We start from the raw sequence: 15,283 nt of genomic DNA, 5'->3' as shown, positions 1-15,283 counted from the left end.
TATGTATTATTATTATTATTATTATTATTATTATTATTGTTATTGTTATTATTATATTCGAGTGAGAATATTTTGCGAAGAGGGAACATGCATTTGGCCTGGCTAAAACGACTATTTAATGATTCAATTGCAACATGGAAGACGTATTTACTTCATCTGTTAGAGCCCGTAGGAGGTCTGTTCTTTCTAAATTGTCATTATGAAGTTTCTGATTACACGATATCTTCTCAATTTTACCACGAACTTTTGTTATGGTGGTCGGAGTTCCGCGAATCTTTTCCTTCAGAAAGTGATTGGAAAAATACTGTTTGGAATAATAAAGAGATTCGAATAGACAACAAGCCGGTTTATTATAAAAATTACTTTAAGTCGGGAATCATTTACATACACGATCTTCTATTTAACTTAAATACAATACACTCCTATAACTATTTTTTGAACAAAATCGACAAATGGGCGGGCCTCCGTCATTCTATGCCTTTACATCTAAAAGAAGTCAGCCTAGATACATCAATCACATCATCATCACTTATAATTGAAAATAAAATATTCGATATTAAAGACAAAAAATCAAAAGATTATTAGTCGCTGCTGGTTTCAAAAAAAGCTAAATCTCCTAATATTATCCACAAATTAAAGAGTGATTTTAATTTCACAACCCAACAATTTAGAGAAATCTTCTCGTTACCACATTTAGTTGCACTGGAGTCATATGTCAAGGCCTCCCAATACAAAGTAATTAATTCTATTCTCTACACTAACAGCAAACTATGCAAAATTGGATTTAGAACTAATGATGCATGTACTTTTTGTAATGATGAACCTGAGAATTTACATCACCTTTTCTGTGAATGTCCTCAATCCAAAACGTTCTGGACTGATTTCGAATCGTAGTGGTACCATCTATCGGATCAGCCGGTCCATCTTTCTGCACAAAACGTTTTATTTGGAGCTTTATCGAAACAATGCCCTTTATCAAATTTATTGAACTATTTCATAGTAATTGGAAAATTATTTTTGTGGGACTGCAAAAGAAGCCAAACACTTCCTAAAATTCAAGGACTGCAATCAAAACTTAAGATTAAATATGAAACTGAAAAAAATATCAACAAGAAAAACTTCTTTGAAAAGAAATGGGTGCTCACTCCAATATAATTAATTATGCCCATCTTATTTTATTGCCTTTTTATTTAAATATGAATGTATCTTATTTTGTTGCTCATTGCTTTAATATGAATGTAAGTAGCATCAGTAATCATATTATTTTGTAAGTAGTGTAAGAAGTGGTATCGTAAGTTGAATAAGTAATCGTATTGTTTTGTAGAGTAAGTTATGTAAATTGTATTATTGTAAGTAGCACCTGTAATTCCATTGAATTGTAAGTATTGTAAGTAGTGCGTAAGCAATTGAATCGTATAAAAACGTTTTGTCGGTAATGTAATGGACTTTAGTAGTTGTAATACTTTTGTAAATAGTGTAAGTAGTCGTACCATTGTTTGTAAGTAGTGTGAATCACAATTAAAGTGTCAAAACAAAACCACACATTTGCGATTTCCCGGTAACTTTACGGGAGGTCACGACCTCCCGTAAATTATCGGGCAAATTACTTGGAAAAATATCGGGATGATAACGGGATCGAAAATAATTAACGGGAGCCCCGAGAAACACCCAAAAAGTTTACGGGGACTTACCGGGGCCGATAATTTACCGGGTCTTTCGGAGTGTACCCTGGCACTACTGACAACGGGGTGTTTTACAATTGGGATCGAGTGATTGTTCCAACTGCATTACGCAAAGAAATGAGAAAGCGTTTCTCATGCAAGTCATCAACGACAACAAGCTTGTTTGAGACAAGTCAGAGGTGCCTTGTTTAATTTTAGTCTGGTATGAGTTCCAGTTCAGCCTAGAGAGCTTCTGATAACTCCAGAGCTGCGAGCTGTGATCATAATTTAATAATTAAAATGCCAAAACTATCTGAACACCTTAGAATCTGTCATCCACGTTGGCCACTTTTTTTCGAAATAACATGTAACTGATTATGTTTGTCACAAAAAGATGTCGCGGGTAGTTTTCATCTGGTATTTTTTCGATATTATACCGAAAGACAAAATCGACTTCAGAATGTGTCACAGGAGAGAGCCTGTATATTTTACATTCACTTATTATCTGTACTTGAGAAGTTTTACCATTTTCTAGATTTCTTGTAAATACAATGGTAATACTGAAACAGTTGTAGATCGCAATTTGTTGTTGCTATTTTGTATTAAGCAAATCTTTGACCAATTGCAAAGACCTTTCGAGTTCTTTGACAAAGGCCTCCTCATTTTTATAGCAGGGATGATCAGGATTTGCATTCACCGTGATGGAAATCGCATTTCTCCCAAACATGTAATGTAGGGCCATTGATGTGGATGGGAGAATGCACTTGACCCCAGGCCTCCCGATCGCTTCGATCTCAGGGTACCAGCAGGGATTGGACGTCACGTTTTCAGCGACTTGGGGCGGCAGTATATTGAGTTGAGGTGCTCTAACATATCCCAAAACAATTTCTTTTACATTTTTCAACAGTCCTGATTGTGGAGTTTTTCGAAATGGAAGGCGATTGGTCAGACCGAGATTTCTATACAGAGAGTCTAAATGCCATAGATTGATTTCGCCATTCTTATATCGCAGGACTTCGTCTTTGTAGCTTTGAATCGCCTTCTTCAGCAGAGACTTGAGTGCCAAGCGTTCTTGCTCACTCATGCTCAGTGATGATCTGCGGGCTTCTTCGACGAATTTCTTCATGTCTGCCATACTGCTGTCCATTAATGTCATTCCACCAAACCGAAGGTGTCTGGTAAAGCAAAAAAACCTCTGATCAGTTGTTGGAAAATTAAAATATTTCAACACTGAATAAGGAAAAGAGTGCTGTAAACTGTGTGAATGGGAAATTGAGCTTTAAAATGTTGTGTATCTATAGCTAAGAGGTCGATTATGCATATTCATTCATTCGATTCGTCCGTTCCTCCGTACCTCCGTTCGTCCGTTCGTTTGTCCTTCCTGTATTTATTTTTTTCTTTTCAAGTCCGTGCTTCAAATTTACCTTATGCCGACCACTTCGTTCACACTCATACATCTTCCAGCAATCTTCACGAGCGCCAGCTGCATTCCAGCTTGGAAGGCGCCACCTGGGGTAACCCGATGTTCCTTACACAACTCTTCAAAACTGTAGCCAAGGGAGATTTTAAACACATCTTGAGACAGTGGCTTAAAGGGCCCGAATGTTCGACTGGTCTTGATTACACTTTTAATCTTTTGCTTGAAATATCCGTCTGCAGTGTCATCCCACCTGATAGCAAAAGGCTCTGGCGAGATCGTCACGTCAACGTCATCTAATCAAATATTTCAAAGTGATAATACCCATTAGATCTTAGATGGCCTGGATGGCTGCGATTTTTTTTACCCTTATACTCTTTTTATATATCAAGAAATTTTAAGAATATAAAATTTTAAGAATAAACCCGAGGCTGAGACTTTTAAAAGAATGTTTTATGCTAATAACATTTCTGAAAGAAGTTATGTGTGTCATATCAGGCTTGAATGCCTACAGTCTGGTTCCAAAAATACTTTAACACCAAACACTTGTAATTGATACCCCAATATATTGTAAAACGGAAACGTCATACGCTGTAATATAAGAATTCACAAGAATATTTTCAGCCCAAACTCGAAAAATTAGAATGTTTAGCCCGAGCAGAAAAAAAAACAATATTCTCACAAGAAAGATGGTGTACATGTTACCAATGTTCACTGTTTTTTTTTTTACCATTGTTTTAATCAATTTTTATTGCTAATTTTTGCACCTCCTTCCTTCCTTCCTTCATTCGTTCCTTCCTTCCTTCTTCCTCTTTCCTTCCTTCATTCGTTAGTTCTGGTTAGTTCGCTTGCTCTTCTTATCACTCGTTCGTTCGTAACAGGATTTTTTTCTATTTTAAAGCTTCTGTTTTTTTTTTACTGCTCATACACTCGTGAAGAAAAAAACCACCGAAAATACGCTAGTGAAGCTTACATTTGACAGTGAATAACAAATCTAATTACAGAATGTGTACACAAACCAAAATATGGATAACAACTTACCGTTTATTGCCTGCTCCTCACACAAACCTTCATTTCCCACAGCAATTCGCACGAAGTTTGTGCCGACTGTTCCTGTCATCCCTGCTAAATAGTTATTGACGAATCCCGCGACTCCATTACCGAAAACAACCAACTGCACACTTTTGTCATACCAGCGGTTTACGAAGTTTCCCGAGTGAAGCGCGAACATAGCTTCGTTTACTGTTCGTGGAGAATCTTCAGGGTCGAGTGCGACGACGAAGAGGGCATCGCGGACAAGCGAGAGATTGGTGACGTTTCGTTGGCCGATGCACTTTAGGCGTTGTTCTCCTTGGCATCTCTCAGGTGGAGTCATGGTTGTTAGGACAGCTATTGGAGTTGATGGTTCCCTACAGGCATCCGTCAGTAGGATCTCCTTCATTTGTTTCTGTTATCAGAAATAAAGGAGCAAACCATTAGAAAACGGGCGAGGCCGCGAAACATTCCAAACAACGAGCCGTAAGGGTGTACGTGACTACAAAAGTAAATCTCCCTTCTTTTTGCTATCCAAAAATGTCTGGTATTCCTTAGTACCATATCTTTTCTCAGGGATTAATCAACTCACTGGAAAATAAAATTGTCAATTATCGTTTCAAACATCTCTAAAACGAGGAACGAGGAATCGGGAAACGGGGAATCGGGAACTGAGCTGTGAAAAATAACTGAACTGTTTCAAAAATCACAACTGAACAGTGAAAAATCACAACTGAACTGTGAAAAATCACAACTGAATTGTGAAAATATCACAACTGAATTGTGAAAAATCACAACTGAACTGTGAAAAATCACAACTGAATTGTGAAAAATCACAACTGAACTGTGAAAAATCACAACTGAACTGTGAAAATATCACAACTGAACTGTGAGCCTTCTGGGCCATCGTAACTAACACCTTGTAGTTAAGTTACAGGATTTTCATATCACACTTCGCGATCGACCGATTTAGTTTTAAGTCGAATCTGTATTAAGCGGTGGTCCGTCGGACGAAAACCGCCAAAATGCCCCTAACTCTGAATTCCCGTGAATCGTATAAATTACAAGATTTTTATAGATCGTTTTCACTGTTACGCAATAAAAAAATAAATCGAAAATCATCCTTTGGAAAAAACTATGAAATTATGATGTTATAGAAGATAACTGAATAAGACACTACTTCAAGTTTTAGGCCTGTGCGTTTCCCCAAACTTCAGATATTCGTCGAAATGTTTCGCAGGTATTTACAGAGCCCAGTATGAAAACGCCATGTTGGTGTACTTCCGTCGTACACCAGTGTAAACATCTGGAACTTACTTTGGCTATCTAGGCGACTGATTATCAGTACTTATCAAACAAGCATTTACATAAGCACTTTTCCTAATGCTCTAACTTCTAAAAAGGCTCAAAATCATGAGATAAGTATATATTTTTCGACGAACTCGATCGTAGCCTTGTGTCACGCACCTCCATAACCCTGAAATTCAAAATGCTCAGGATTCCAAACGAAGCACGTTATTGAGCTGTAAAATTGTAAACAGATATAAATATACCGCCTCTCGTGCCTGATGAGGATAAAAACTTTGGTGACTCTTTAGGTTTAGATTTTGGAAAGTGATGACGTCACGTGAAAACAACCTATTCGATCTGAAATAAACAGAACAAATGACATGCTTAAACAATAGCAATTAACAGAAAATAAAGGGCCTTAATACATCGTATCAACCAAGAAACGCGAACAGATTTCACTGACTAAACCACGCGGTATTATACAATTGTTAATCACATGCAGGCGATTACCGAAATAAAGTAAAGTAACAAAGCCTTAGAAAACGGAAAAACCAACTTTAAAACTGACTCACTTCGTGACGGGATCCCAGTGTCCAGTTAAACTGTAAAAACCTTTAAAACGGGAAGCTATCCGTACCGACACGTGTAAACTAACTGAAAACGGATTCCTACATCGAGCTGCTCAAATTACAATGTCAATCAATGTAATCATGTTTGATAGAAAGTGTAATATTAAACTATTAAAATCAATAATAAAACGTCACGCGAAATGTTACGCAAAGCAGGAGCTCTGCTATCAAAAAGTAATTGACATCGTGTGACCGTTTTATGCAGGTCAGGACAATACAAAAAGTCCCGTAAAATGGTGACCGCCACCGCTCAACAGAGGTCAAAATTACAGTGATTGGGAGAACTAATTTTCGGTACTTGAAAATTTGACCCCATAGTAGAGGGTGGCCGCTTAATACGGTTCCAGTGCTTCATACAGGTTCGACTGTATTAAGCCGAATTGCACTCCACACATCATTTTGTTTATGAACGAAAGAACGAAATAAGTTACAGCAACAAGATTCTCGTTACGACGTCTGTATGTATCATTTCGCCTGTGGAGTAAATTTTTGCGGGATCTGATTTCCGCGGAATATATATTTTGCAGGAACTCTTTTTTGCCGAACGTGGCAAAACCGCAAAAATCGCAAACCTTACAACCGAAAGAAAAGCTTTCAAACTTAAGAGCAGCTTCGCCTAAATGTCAACTAGACTTGAAAATAGCGAAAAAATCGAATTTCTTCAAACTCGCCCAGAATGCCCAGGCACTAGTTACAAAAATATTGTTTTAAGTTCGATAAATCAAAAATTATTTTTTTACGCATTTTTTTCGTTTTGGTGCCTCAAATCGGCCAAAATCGATTGAAAATGAGCGGCACATTCAGAGGCTCGTTAACTCAAAAGTAAAATTCTTCATTACAAACTGATTTCACGTCGTATTTGCACTTGCTTTCTTGTACATTTAGAGCGAAATAGATCGCGATTTGATTAAAACTAAAATATTTGACGAATTTTCTAAATTAACGACCCAAGATGGCTTAACAAGAGGTCTCCATTTAGCCTATTTTCAAAAGCTAAAAAGGCGTTCTGGTACACGGCTTTTTCCAAAACGACTAGTTTGGTCTGAAAGAACATTGTTTCCTCTTTAAATTAGTGAAATAAAATTTTGGGGTAAATAAAACTGCGAGCGCTGAGATAGCGAACTAAATGCAGCACTTCTTCCAGAAAACTTGACTTTTGACCCAAGCGTAACGAAACCGATTACTGCAAGAAAAGCAAACGTTTCGTTATTTTGAAACATTTTCTAGCGATATCTCTCCGAAACCATTATTGCAAGAAACTGCTTCCAGATATGAAATCTTACAGGGTCAAAGAAGGAGCTAAACGGCGCATTTTGACACAATAACTTTGTTTGCTGAGAATTCAAGTCAATGACCGTTAACGAATTCGATTCCAGTGAAATTTGCGAACTTGAAGTATGTTAACTCTTCATGAAGACAGCCAATTTCACTTTACATCTTTGGGGATTGTTTATTTTGGGGTTGCCTATGGAAACTGTCAGTGGAATTCAGTTGGTTTTACGACAAAAATGGGGTCGACATGTGCATGGAATTTATAGCAGCGGGTAGGTCACGGAACATTAAACAATTCTTCTTTTAGAGGTTTTCTAAGCTGGATCCAGCTTCTTTTGAAGGCTAATCCAAGAAGACGATTCTGCTATAAATATGAATATTCAGGTAAGTATCGGCTAACGTACTTCAAGTTCGCAAATTTCACTGGAATCGAATTCGTTAACGGTCATTGACTTAAATTCTCAGCAAACAAAGTTATTGGGTCAAAATGCGCTGTTTAGCTCGTCCTTTGACCCTGTAAGACTTCATATCTGGAAGCAGTTTCTTGCAATAATGGTTTCGGAGAGATATCACTAGAAAATGTTTCAAAATAACGAAGCGTTTGCTTTTCTTGCAGTAATCGGTTTCGTTACGCTTGGGTCAAAGGTCACGTTTTCAGGAAGAAGTGCTGCATTTAGTTCGCTATCTCAGCGCTCGCAGTTTTATTTACCCCAAAATTTTTTTTCCCTAATTTAAAGAGGAAACAATACTCTTTCAGACCAAACTAGTCGTTTTGGGAAAAGCCGTATACCAGAACGCCTTTTTAGCTTTTGAAAATAGGCTAAATGGAGACCTCTTGTTAAGCCATCTTGGGTCGTTAATTTAGAAAACTCGTCAAATATTTTAGTTTTAATCAAATCGCGATCTATTTCGCTCTAAATATACAAGAAAGCAAGTGCAAATACGGCGTGAAATCAGTTTGTAATGGAGAATTTTACTTTTGAGTTAACGAGCCTCTGAATGTGCCGCTCATTTTCAATCGATTTTGGCCGATTTGAGGCATCAAAACGGAAAAATTGGGTAGAAAAATAATTTTTGATTTATCGAACTTAAAACAATATTTTTGTAACTAGTGCCCGTAGGGCTTCATTCTGGGCGAGTTTGAAGAAATTCGATTTTTTCGCTATTTCCAGGTCTAGTTGATATTTAGGCGAAGCTGCTCTTAACATCTCACCATACAGTGCGCAATTTGTAGTTGAAGAATTTTCCGTTTCATAATCTGCTGCACTCACTACAGTTTATACTTTATCAATTTGTAGCTGTAGGACAACTTCCATTGAGGACAACTTCTGTTGAGAAGAACTTCCGTAACAAAAGTGAGGAGGAGTGAGGAGTGAGTGAAGAGTGAGAAGTGCAAAAAAGTTAGAGATTCCCCCGTTTAGAGATTCCCCGCTCCCCGCGCCCCGCGCCCCGCGCCCCGATGATCTCGGTTTGCTTTTGTTGTTGTACCGGTAATGCTTTGCTGGATTAACCTCTCGACTTCTTGAACTTGAACGGAGATCGGCTGTTTACCAAATTAGAATAAGGGCGCGATTTTGATTTGCTTCAAGATATTTCAACTCGATTAATTTACAGTCCTTTAACGTCCTTGATGCTAAACAGCATTCCAAGTTGACACATTATTGTGTCTTAACGAACTTAAAGCGTTTTGGTGAATCGAAAACATTAAGGTTCTAGGAAACCTCTTGAGTTTGTTATGACAACCATTCACGTGTTGTTTACATTAAGGAAATACACGCGATGACAAACTAGACATGACGGCGGACACGAAATTAAACAAAGTTAACGCGCAATGGCTCGAAAACGTCTAAAAACAGTTTTTATGCAGTGGACATTTCTACTGATAGCAGTGAATTGACGGGATTCTAATAAATGATAGCCTTTTACTTTCGCCATTGAAATTGATTTGTCTCTGGTTCGTGCATAATTATTGTGTTATTTGCGCCCAACACATTGACATAGATTTTCCTTTTTCACAAAGGGAAATACTGCGAGTTCGAGCATGAAACATGGCATGGTATATCTTTAATAATGATATTTTAAGGCTGTAAAGTAAAATAATCGGAAAGTCAGGTACCAGATGCATTTTTATGCTGTTAAACATGGCCTGTATTTTGCCGTTGTTTTTCACACGCTTCATAGCTGTTTTTAAAATGGTTCGGAAAACCACTATATCAACATATCTGAGATTAGTTTAAAGCGAGGAATAAATTAGAGTGGTTGTTCCACATTTGTGTTAAGTTTGAAGTCAATTGAGTTTATTTTAAGGCTTAAGTAGCGCTTCGTCCTCGCACTTTATTTCGGTCATTTTATTACACGAAAAACCGCACTTTGACCGCGCTTTCAAATTTTGCGAATTTCTGAAAAATAAAAATTCGCTGGAACCTTCAAATATGATTTTTAGAATTAGGTCACCTAAGGGTATCTTTGGGCAAAATATGAGCGATTTGTCAAATAGGACGTTGACCGGTGTTTCTCGATCCTAACAGTCAGCCATTCTTAAGTTACTAAAATGCGAAAGAATTATTGACTTTTTTGTTTGTTTTTTTCCCTAGTAAAAAGCGACGAACGACAAAGGAACTGCTTGTCGCTAATGATAAGTCATGCGTGAAATCATGCGGAACTCTAGGGATCATATTTTATGCGCGCAGCATCTGGAGATCACGTACGCTTTCAAAAAATTAAAAAAATTCGCAGTTGTTTGAAAATTTGAATGATGCCTATATAATATCGATGGCTATGTTTGCAAATTGTAAATTATCTTGTGTTCATGAGAAATCGTGACTCGGCATTTTGAAAGAAAGGAATGTTTTTCGGCGGCGAGTTGCGAAGTTCTGTGGGAATTTCTCACGGAAGCGAAAACTTCGGTTTTTGTTGTTGAACAACGCCTATAATTATAACGTCGATGCCATGTTTGCAAATGTGTGCGTCTGGCTAGTGAAAAAATTGTTTTGGCTAGTGAATCAAACCTGTCACTAGCCACTGGGCTAGCAAGCTGAAAAGTTAGTCTCAAGCCCTGCAGGTTTGTACTTAGATCCAAAACCTTCCCCACGAAAGACTCGCTGACGCAGAAACACAGCAATGTTCAAGACAACAATGACGTCACAAAGCCCATTCCTCCATTAAAGCGCGCGGTCATTTTGGAAACGTTTTCGTGAAGCCATCGGCTGTCTTCGTACTCTTAACATTTTTACTCCTTTTCAGGGCTAAGAAAGAAAAATTTCCGCAAAAGTTTCGTTTTACATGTGTTTTTTTAACATTTCTTCGCTATAAAATGGCTGAAGAAAAAATGTCTAAATTTTTGTTCATTTGACCTTTAAGTCTACAGTTGTAAACTGATAACATTTGCACTCCAAATTGCAGTCGAAAATAGAGTGAAATAAGCTAAACATTCACATTGTTTACGTGGGCAGAGTTTTGACTACTTACTCTTAGTTCGTTATTGGTTATACCAATCTCTTGTCCGTCCTCATTGCTGCAAGTTAGATCCACTTTGTACATGTTACCTCGCACCATCACAATAATGTGCCTTGAATGACCTGCAGGAGCCTTGTAGCGCTCAATAGAGCCTGGCAGAAACTGCATGGAGCATGAAAATATATAATTATACCACTGCATCGAGAGTGGCGTCTCCTTTATTACATCTTGGTTGAATTCACTGCTCATGTAAAAATCCCTGGCTTTCATGAGTCCATCTATAAGGGAGACAGCACGGTCAACCATAGCATCTGGTTGGCTTGTCGAGGATACATCTCGAGAACTCTTGAATTCTCCAATCCCGCCTTCAACCGATGTGCCAGCATTCCGTGAGCTCCCTCGGATTAGCACAGCGTATGACGTCACAGGTTGTGAAGGAATGATGTCTTCGTGGAAATATATTTCATCATGGCGGATACCGAATGTGTCCCCGTGATTGGCTGGTGCATACCAACAGTTGTGTACAGGGTCTCTGGTGTGTTGTTCACGCATCCTAATATAGCAAAACAGTATCAGGGGTCTTAGCACATCTTATCCTGGATTGATATGTGAAAATAAAACATTTTTCATAAGGAAAGACTAGTTACTATGTTATCAACGAAAATAGGACAATGAGGCAGCAGTTATGAATAATATAGAGAGTTAGGCCAGCCTAAAAGCGTAGCTCCTGGGCCGGGTTGTTCAAAGCCCGATTAAGCTAACCCAGAAAAAGGTAGAATTTTGATTTGAGTTTTGTAACTTTGCGGTGAGGTTTTCTGTATATTGTTTGGCCTTCTGTTTTGAGTTAAAATAATCACCATATACACAAAACAAAACAGCAAAAATCATTTGTATGGAAGAAAAAGTTATAATTCGGTTAAATTTTAATCCTGGGTTAGCGTTAACCGGCTCCCGAACTATCTTACCCGCGATCCAATCGATAACCAGCACTTGGTCAGCGGCCAACTTCAAAAAACACGTGACCTCGAGGAGCTGTACACTTGCGCCCGCGATATGGTCACGTGATACTGGTCAGCGGATACCTTGTTTTGACAAGTGTCAATTGATCATAACGTGGATGTCCAATATCAAGGAAGTACACGGTAAACCAAGGCTGCATGTCTCTGTCAACCTATTACTTGGAGTATGGCCGCCATATTGGGCAACTCCGCCGTCGTCGTCGTCGTGCGTACGCGCCCACGAGCAATACCGCTAGCGATAATAACCATGAGAAAATCAACTCATGTGTTTCCTTTCCTTTCCGATATGAGTATGGGGCTCCGCTTGGCGGCCCTTCGGGCCACCGGAGCTCCGCTATAAGCAAGGATGTGCTAATTGTGACAAGCCTGGAAAAACGTAGCCTGTGTTGCAGACGGGGTACGCAGGCTAGGAAAAACGTAGCGAGGCTCCCTCTTATTTTCATAGCCCTGGTCAATTTTGATCCAGCATTCAGGTGGGTGAAAATGTTGTAACCGTTTGATCCTAGGCCCCTGTTGGGGTATGTTGGAGGAACATTTGATTCAATTCAACCTTTCACCCAAAGTGCACTTACTGATTTGAAAAGCTGCATGCATGGAACCGTTGAACATGGGTGCATCTCTTGCAGCTTATAAGTTCACAGTTTTCGTACCCACTTTCAGGAAAAAATAAAGTAGAAATGTGTGGCGTTGTAATATCATTTACATTTAAACAAATCTATCCACAGCAAGATGTCAATTCAACCAACAGATTCCATGTTGCCGTGCGTCTCTTCAGGAATAGATCACAGATGACATCAAATGTCGTAAGAACAAAAAAGTGGCATACGAGCCATTTGGCGAGTATGCCAGCAATGGTTTTACCACATTTTTACGTCACTTGTGATCTATTACTGAACAGACGCACGGCAACGTGTATATGTCGGTTGTATATAGTAAAGATCATATCACGAGCTGATTTTTGTCACCTCTTATGTGCACGTTGAAGTCCCAAAATTCTACAGGTAGACCAAACAAGAAGTTTGTTAAAAGCACGCGTCCAACCAGATGAGCATGAGAGTGTTCGTCTTCTCACTAGAAAGTCTAAGAGACTTTTCAGAGGGGGAGGGTCGGGAATTGGTAGCTTTTCATCCCACTGTAGCACTCGTTTCTGCAAGTCTTGCTTCCCCAATGCATCCTATGAATGTGAAAATATTTCAATCGTTGTTAATATAACGTGAGTTTAATAACCGGAAGGAAAAAACGTTATTTTGTTAGTTTGCTCTTTATCGAACCTATTTGTTAGAGCTTTGTAGTGTAATGTTTTTAAGGCCTAATGGCTGAATTTTTGCATAACGAATTTGATATTTTAATATTAATATTAATTGCGCTTTTCTATTGCACCCGTTGACTGCACCTTTTATAGCTAAAATTTAAAAAAAATTGAAATTAAAAATGATCTTGTGGAAAAACAAACGCTATGCATAGCTAAATGAAAATATAAATTAAAATATATAACTAAAAACGAGGAAAATATTTCGGTGAAAGATCTACAATCTTGGACAAATAAAATTGAGACCACCTCTCCTCCCATTTCAATGATAGTAGTATAGTAACTGGGGCTACTAGGACATTGTACAAAAAAAAACGACCTTCCCACCCCTCCGCAAACCAAAAAATACCCTCGCCGGGCCTCAACTCGAAAAATGTATTTTCAGGCCTCTCAGAGCAACTTCCATGTTAAGCCCTCTCATGAGCAAATTTCATGTCTCCCACCCCTCCACAAATCAAAAAAAAAAAAAAAAACCCTTCTGCCAGAAAACACTTCGCGGAGTCGGCTCGTGATTAAAATATACTCTTACCAGGCCTCTAGAAATCAAAAAATGCTTATTCTTTGAAACAGCATGAAAATGGACTGTCCCAGGCCTGTACAAATCAAAACAAAGGCACGTAAGGCGTGCAAGAGTTATTTTTTTGTGTGTGAAGATAGGAGCATTCATGGAGCTGTTAACAGTTTGGTTAATTTGACAAGTATTTTTGGTTGCAATGTACAGCAAGAAAGAAACTAGGAATTTATGATGTACATACGATGTTACATTGGTAATGGTAAGATAGCTAAATAGTAAGCCATAAAATGTTTGACTCAACAAACTACAGTAATCTGACACGTCTCCAGATTAATGTAGATACCATCTTATTGTTTTTCGTTGATTCGTTCTTTGATAAAACCCACACTGTGATTGGTGTGACACGTGCACATGCATAACTCCCTCACTCACCGATCATATAGCCCTTCCAACCCCCAAGAGTAATTTTTGCTCAAAAATACTCAAGTTAAGAGACATTTTCACATTTTATACGAGTCGTAAGTTTACCGTATTTACACGACACAACAGAACACAACAACACTACTTCGCCGAAAAAAGAAAGAAAGAGAAAAAAACCTCTCTGACACAATGAAAGTCTGATTTAATTAAATTGCACTTTAACTTGGTGCCACGCCGTCTTCAAAGAACATTTGAGCAGTTTTCATACTTTTTACCTTTAAAAATATCGGACAGAAAAGAATGTCATAAAATGCTCATCAAATAAAAATAAACTTCTACTGCAAAGACGTAAAACCGTTCAGAAATGAAAGCTTTTTTTAATATCCTGGGAACAATAGCCGATAACTTGTCAGCTCTAATTGAATTTACTCCCATGTAAAAAACAAAAGTGTTGTTACCATTTGTAACTAAAGATAGCAAACATCTCGTGGGAAAGAGTGGTGACGATTCGTCAGCTCTAATTGAATTTACTCCCTTGTGAAAAACAAGAGTGTCAAATTACCCTTTGTAACTAAAAAATAAAAATATCTCGTTATATTTGCATGCAACAGGAACAAAACAATTCCTTTATTCTTCTTTTGACCAGCCTCTGTGGGTGTCACTTTAATTGAACTGTGTTTGGTGTTCTTGTACTGTTTCAATATTTCGGGTAGAATGTCTAAATACTGTGTATTACCTTGAATAGTAAACTGCTTCCACATTTTGGTTTTTATTGTTTTGTTCCATCTTTCACAAACTAATGAATTTTCTTCATTCTCAGTGGAATACAATGTTATTTTATTCTTATCCAATAAGTCTCTCAAATGTTTGTTATAGAATTCTTTACCCTTATCAGTCCATAAGTAGTCAGGTTTTCTACCTTCTTTGATAATGGTTTTGAATGCTTCAGTTACAGTTTCACCTTTTTTATCCTTCAACGGCACAATCCAACCATATTTACTAAACACGTCCAAAACTGTGAGAAGATATCTGTAGCCTTTGTTCCACTTGCTGAACTGCTGCATTTGAACTAAATCGGAACACCATATTTCATCAACATGATTGACTATTACATGCCGTCGAGTAAAGTTACGCTTTATTGGTTTATGTAATTCATCAGCTAATTTTTCTTGCCAGTTTATTCACTCGACGGCGTTTTCCGTTTTTTGATACACCAAGACCTAGTTTTTGTTTTTTATCAATCAAGAATCGTGCTTTTGATCCC

The 15,283-nt window shown here is 38.0% G+C and overlaps 1 protein-coding gene across 1 annotated transcript; it reads right to left on the bottom strand.

Moving 5' to 3' along the window:
* Positions 1-102: 102 nt before the first annotated feature.
* On the bottom strand, positions 103-15,002 carry LOC145486682 (carnitine O-acetyltransferase-like). Its single transcript, XM_081465395.1, has 6 exons — positions 14,981-15,002; positions 12,742-12,950; positions 10,770-11,310; positions 4,120-4,525; positions 3,086-3,374; positions 103-2,836 (listed from the first exon to the last, which is right to left on the bottom strand). The coding sequence occupies exons 3-6, from the start codon at positions 11,307-11,309 to the stop codon at positions 2,254-2,256; spliced, it is 1,818 nt and encodes a 605-aa protein (XP_081321521.1). The 5' UTR covers position 11,310; positions 12,742-12,950; positions 14,981-15,002; the 3' UTR covers positions 103-2,253.
* Positions 15,003-15,283: the final 281 nt, after the last annotated feature.

Source organism: Orbicella franksi, chromosome 5 (genome assembly GCF_964199315.1).
Source record: "Orbicella franksi chromosome 5, jaOrbFran1.1, whole genome shotgun sequence".
Lineage (NCBI taxonomy): Eukaryota > Metazoa > Cnidaria > Anthozoa > Scleractinia > Merulinidae > Orbicella > Orbicella franksi.
This window is presented reverse-complemented; position numbering and strand designations above follow the sequence as displayed.

Excerpts from the sequence above, each read along its gene's own strand:
- LOC145486682 (XM_081465395.1), bottom strand. The coding sequence starts at position 11,309 with ATGCGTGAACAACACACCAGAGACCCTGTACACAACTGTTGGTATGCA. Across the intron at positions 4,526-10,769 it reads TAACCAATAACGAACTAAGA|AAACAAATGAAGGAGATCCT; the intron begins GTAAGTAGTCAA and ends TTCTGATAACAG. Across the intron at positions 3,375-4,119 it reads TGAGGAGCAGGCAATAAACG|ATGACGTTGACGTGACGATC; the intron begins GTAAGTTGTTAT and ends ATATTTGATTAG.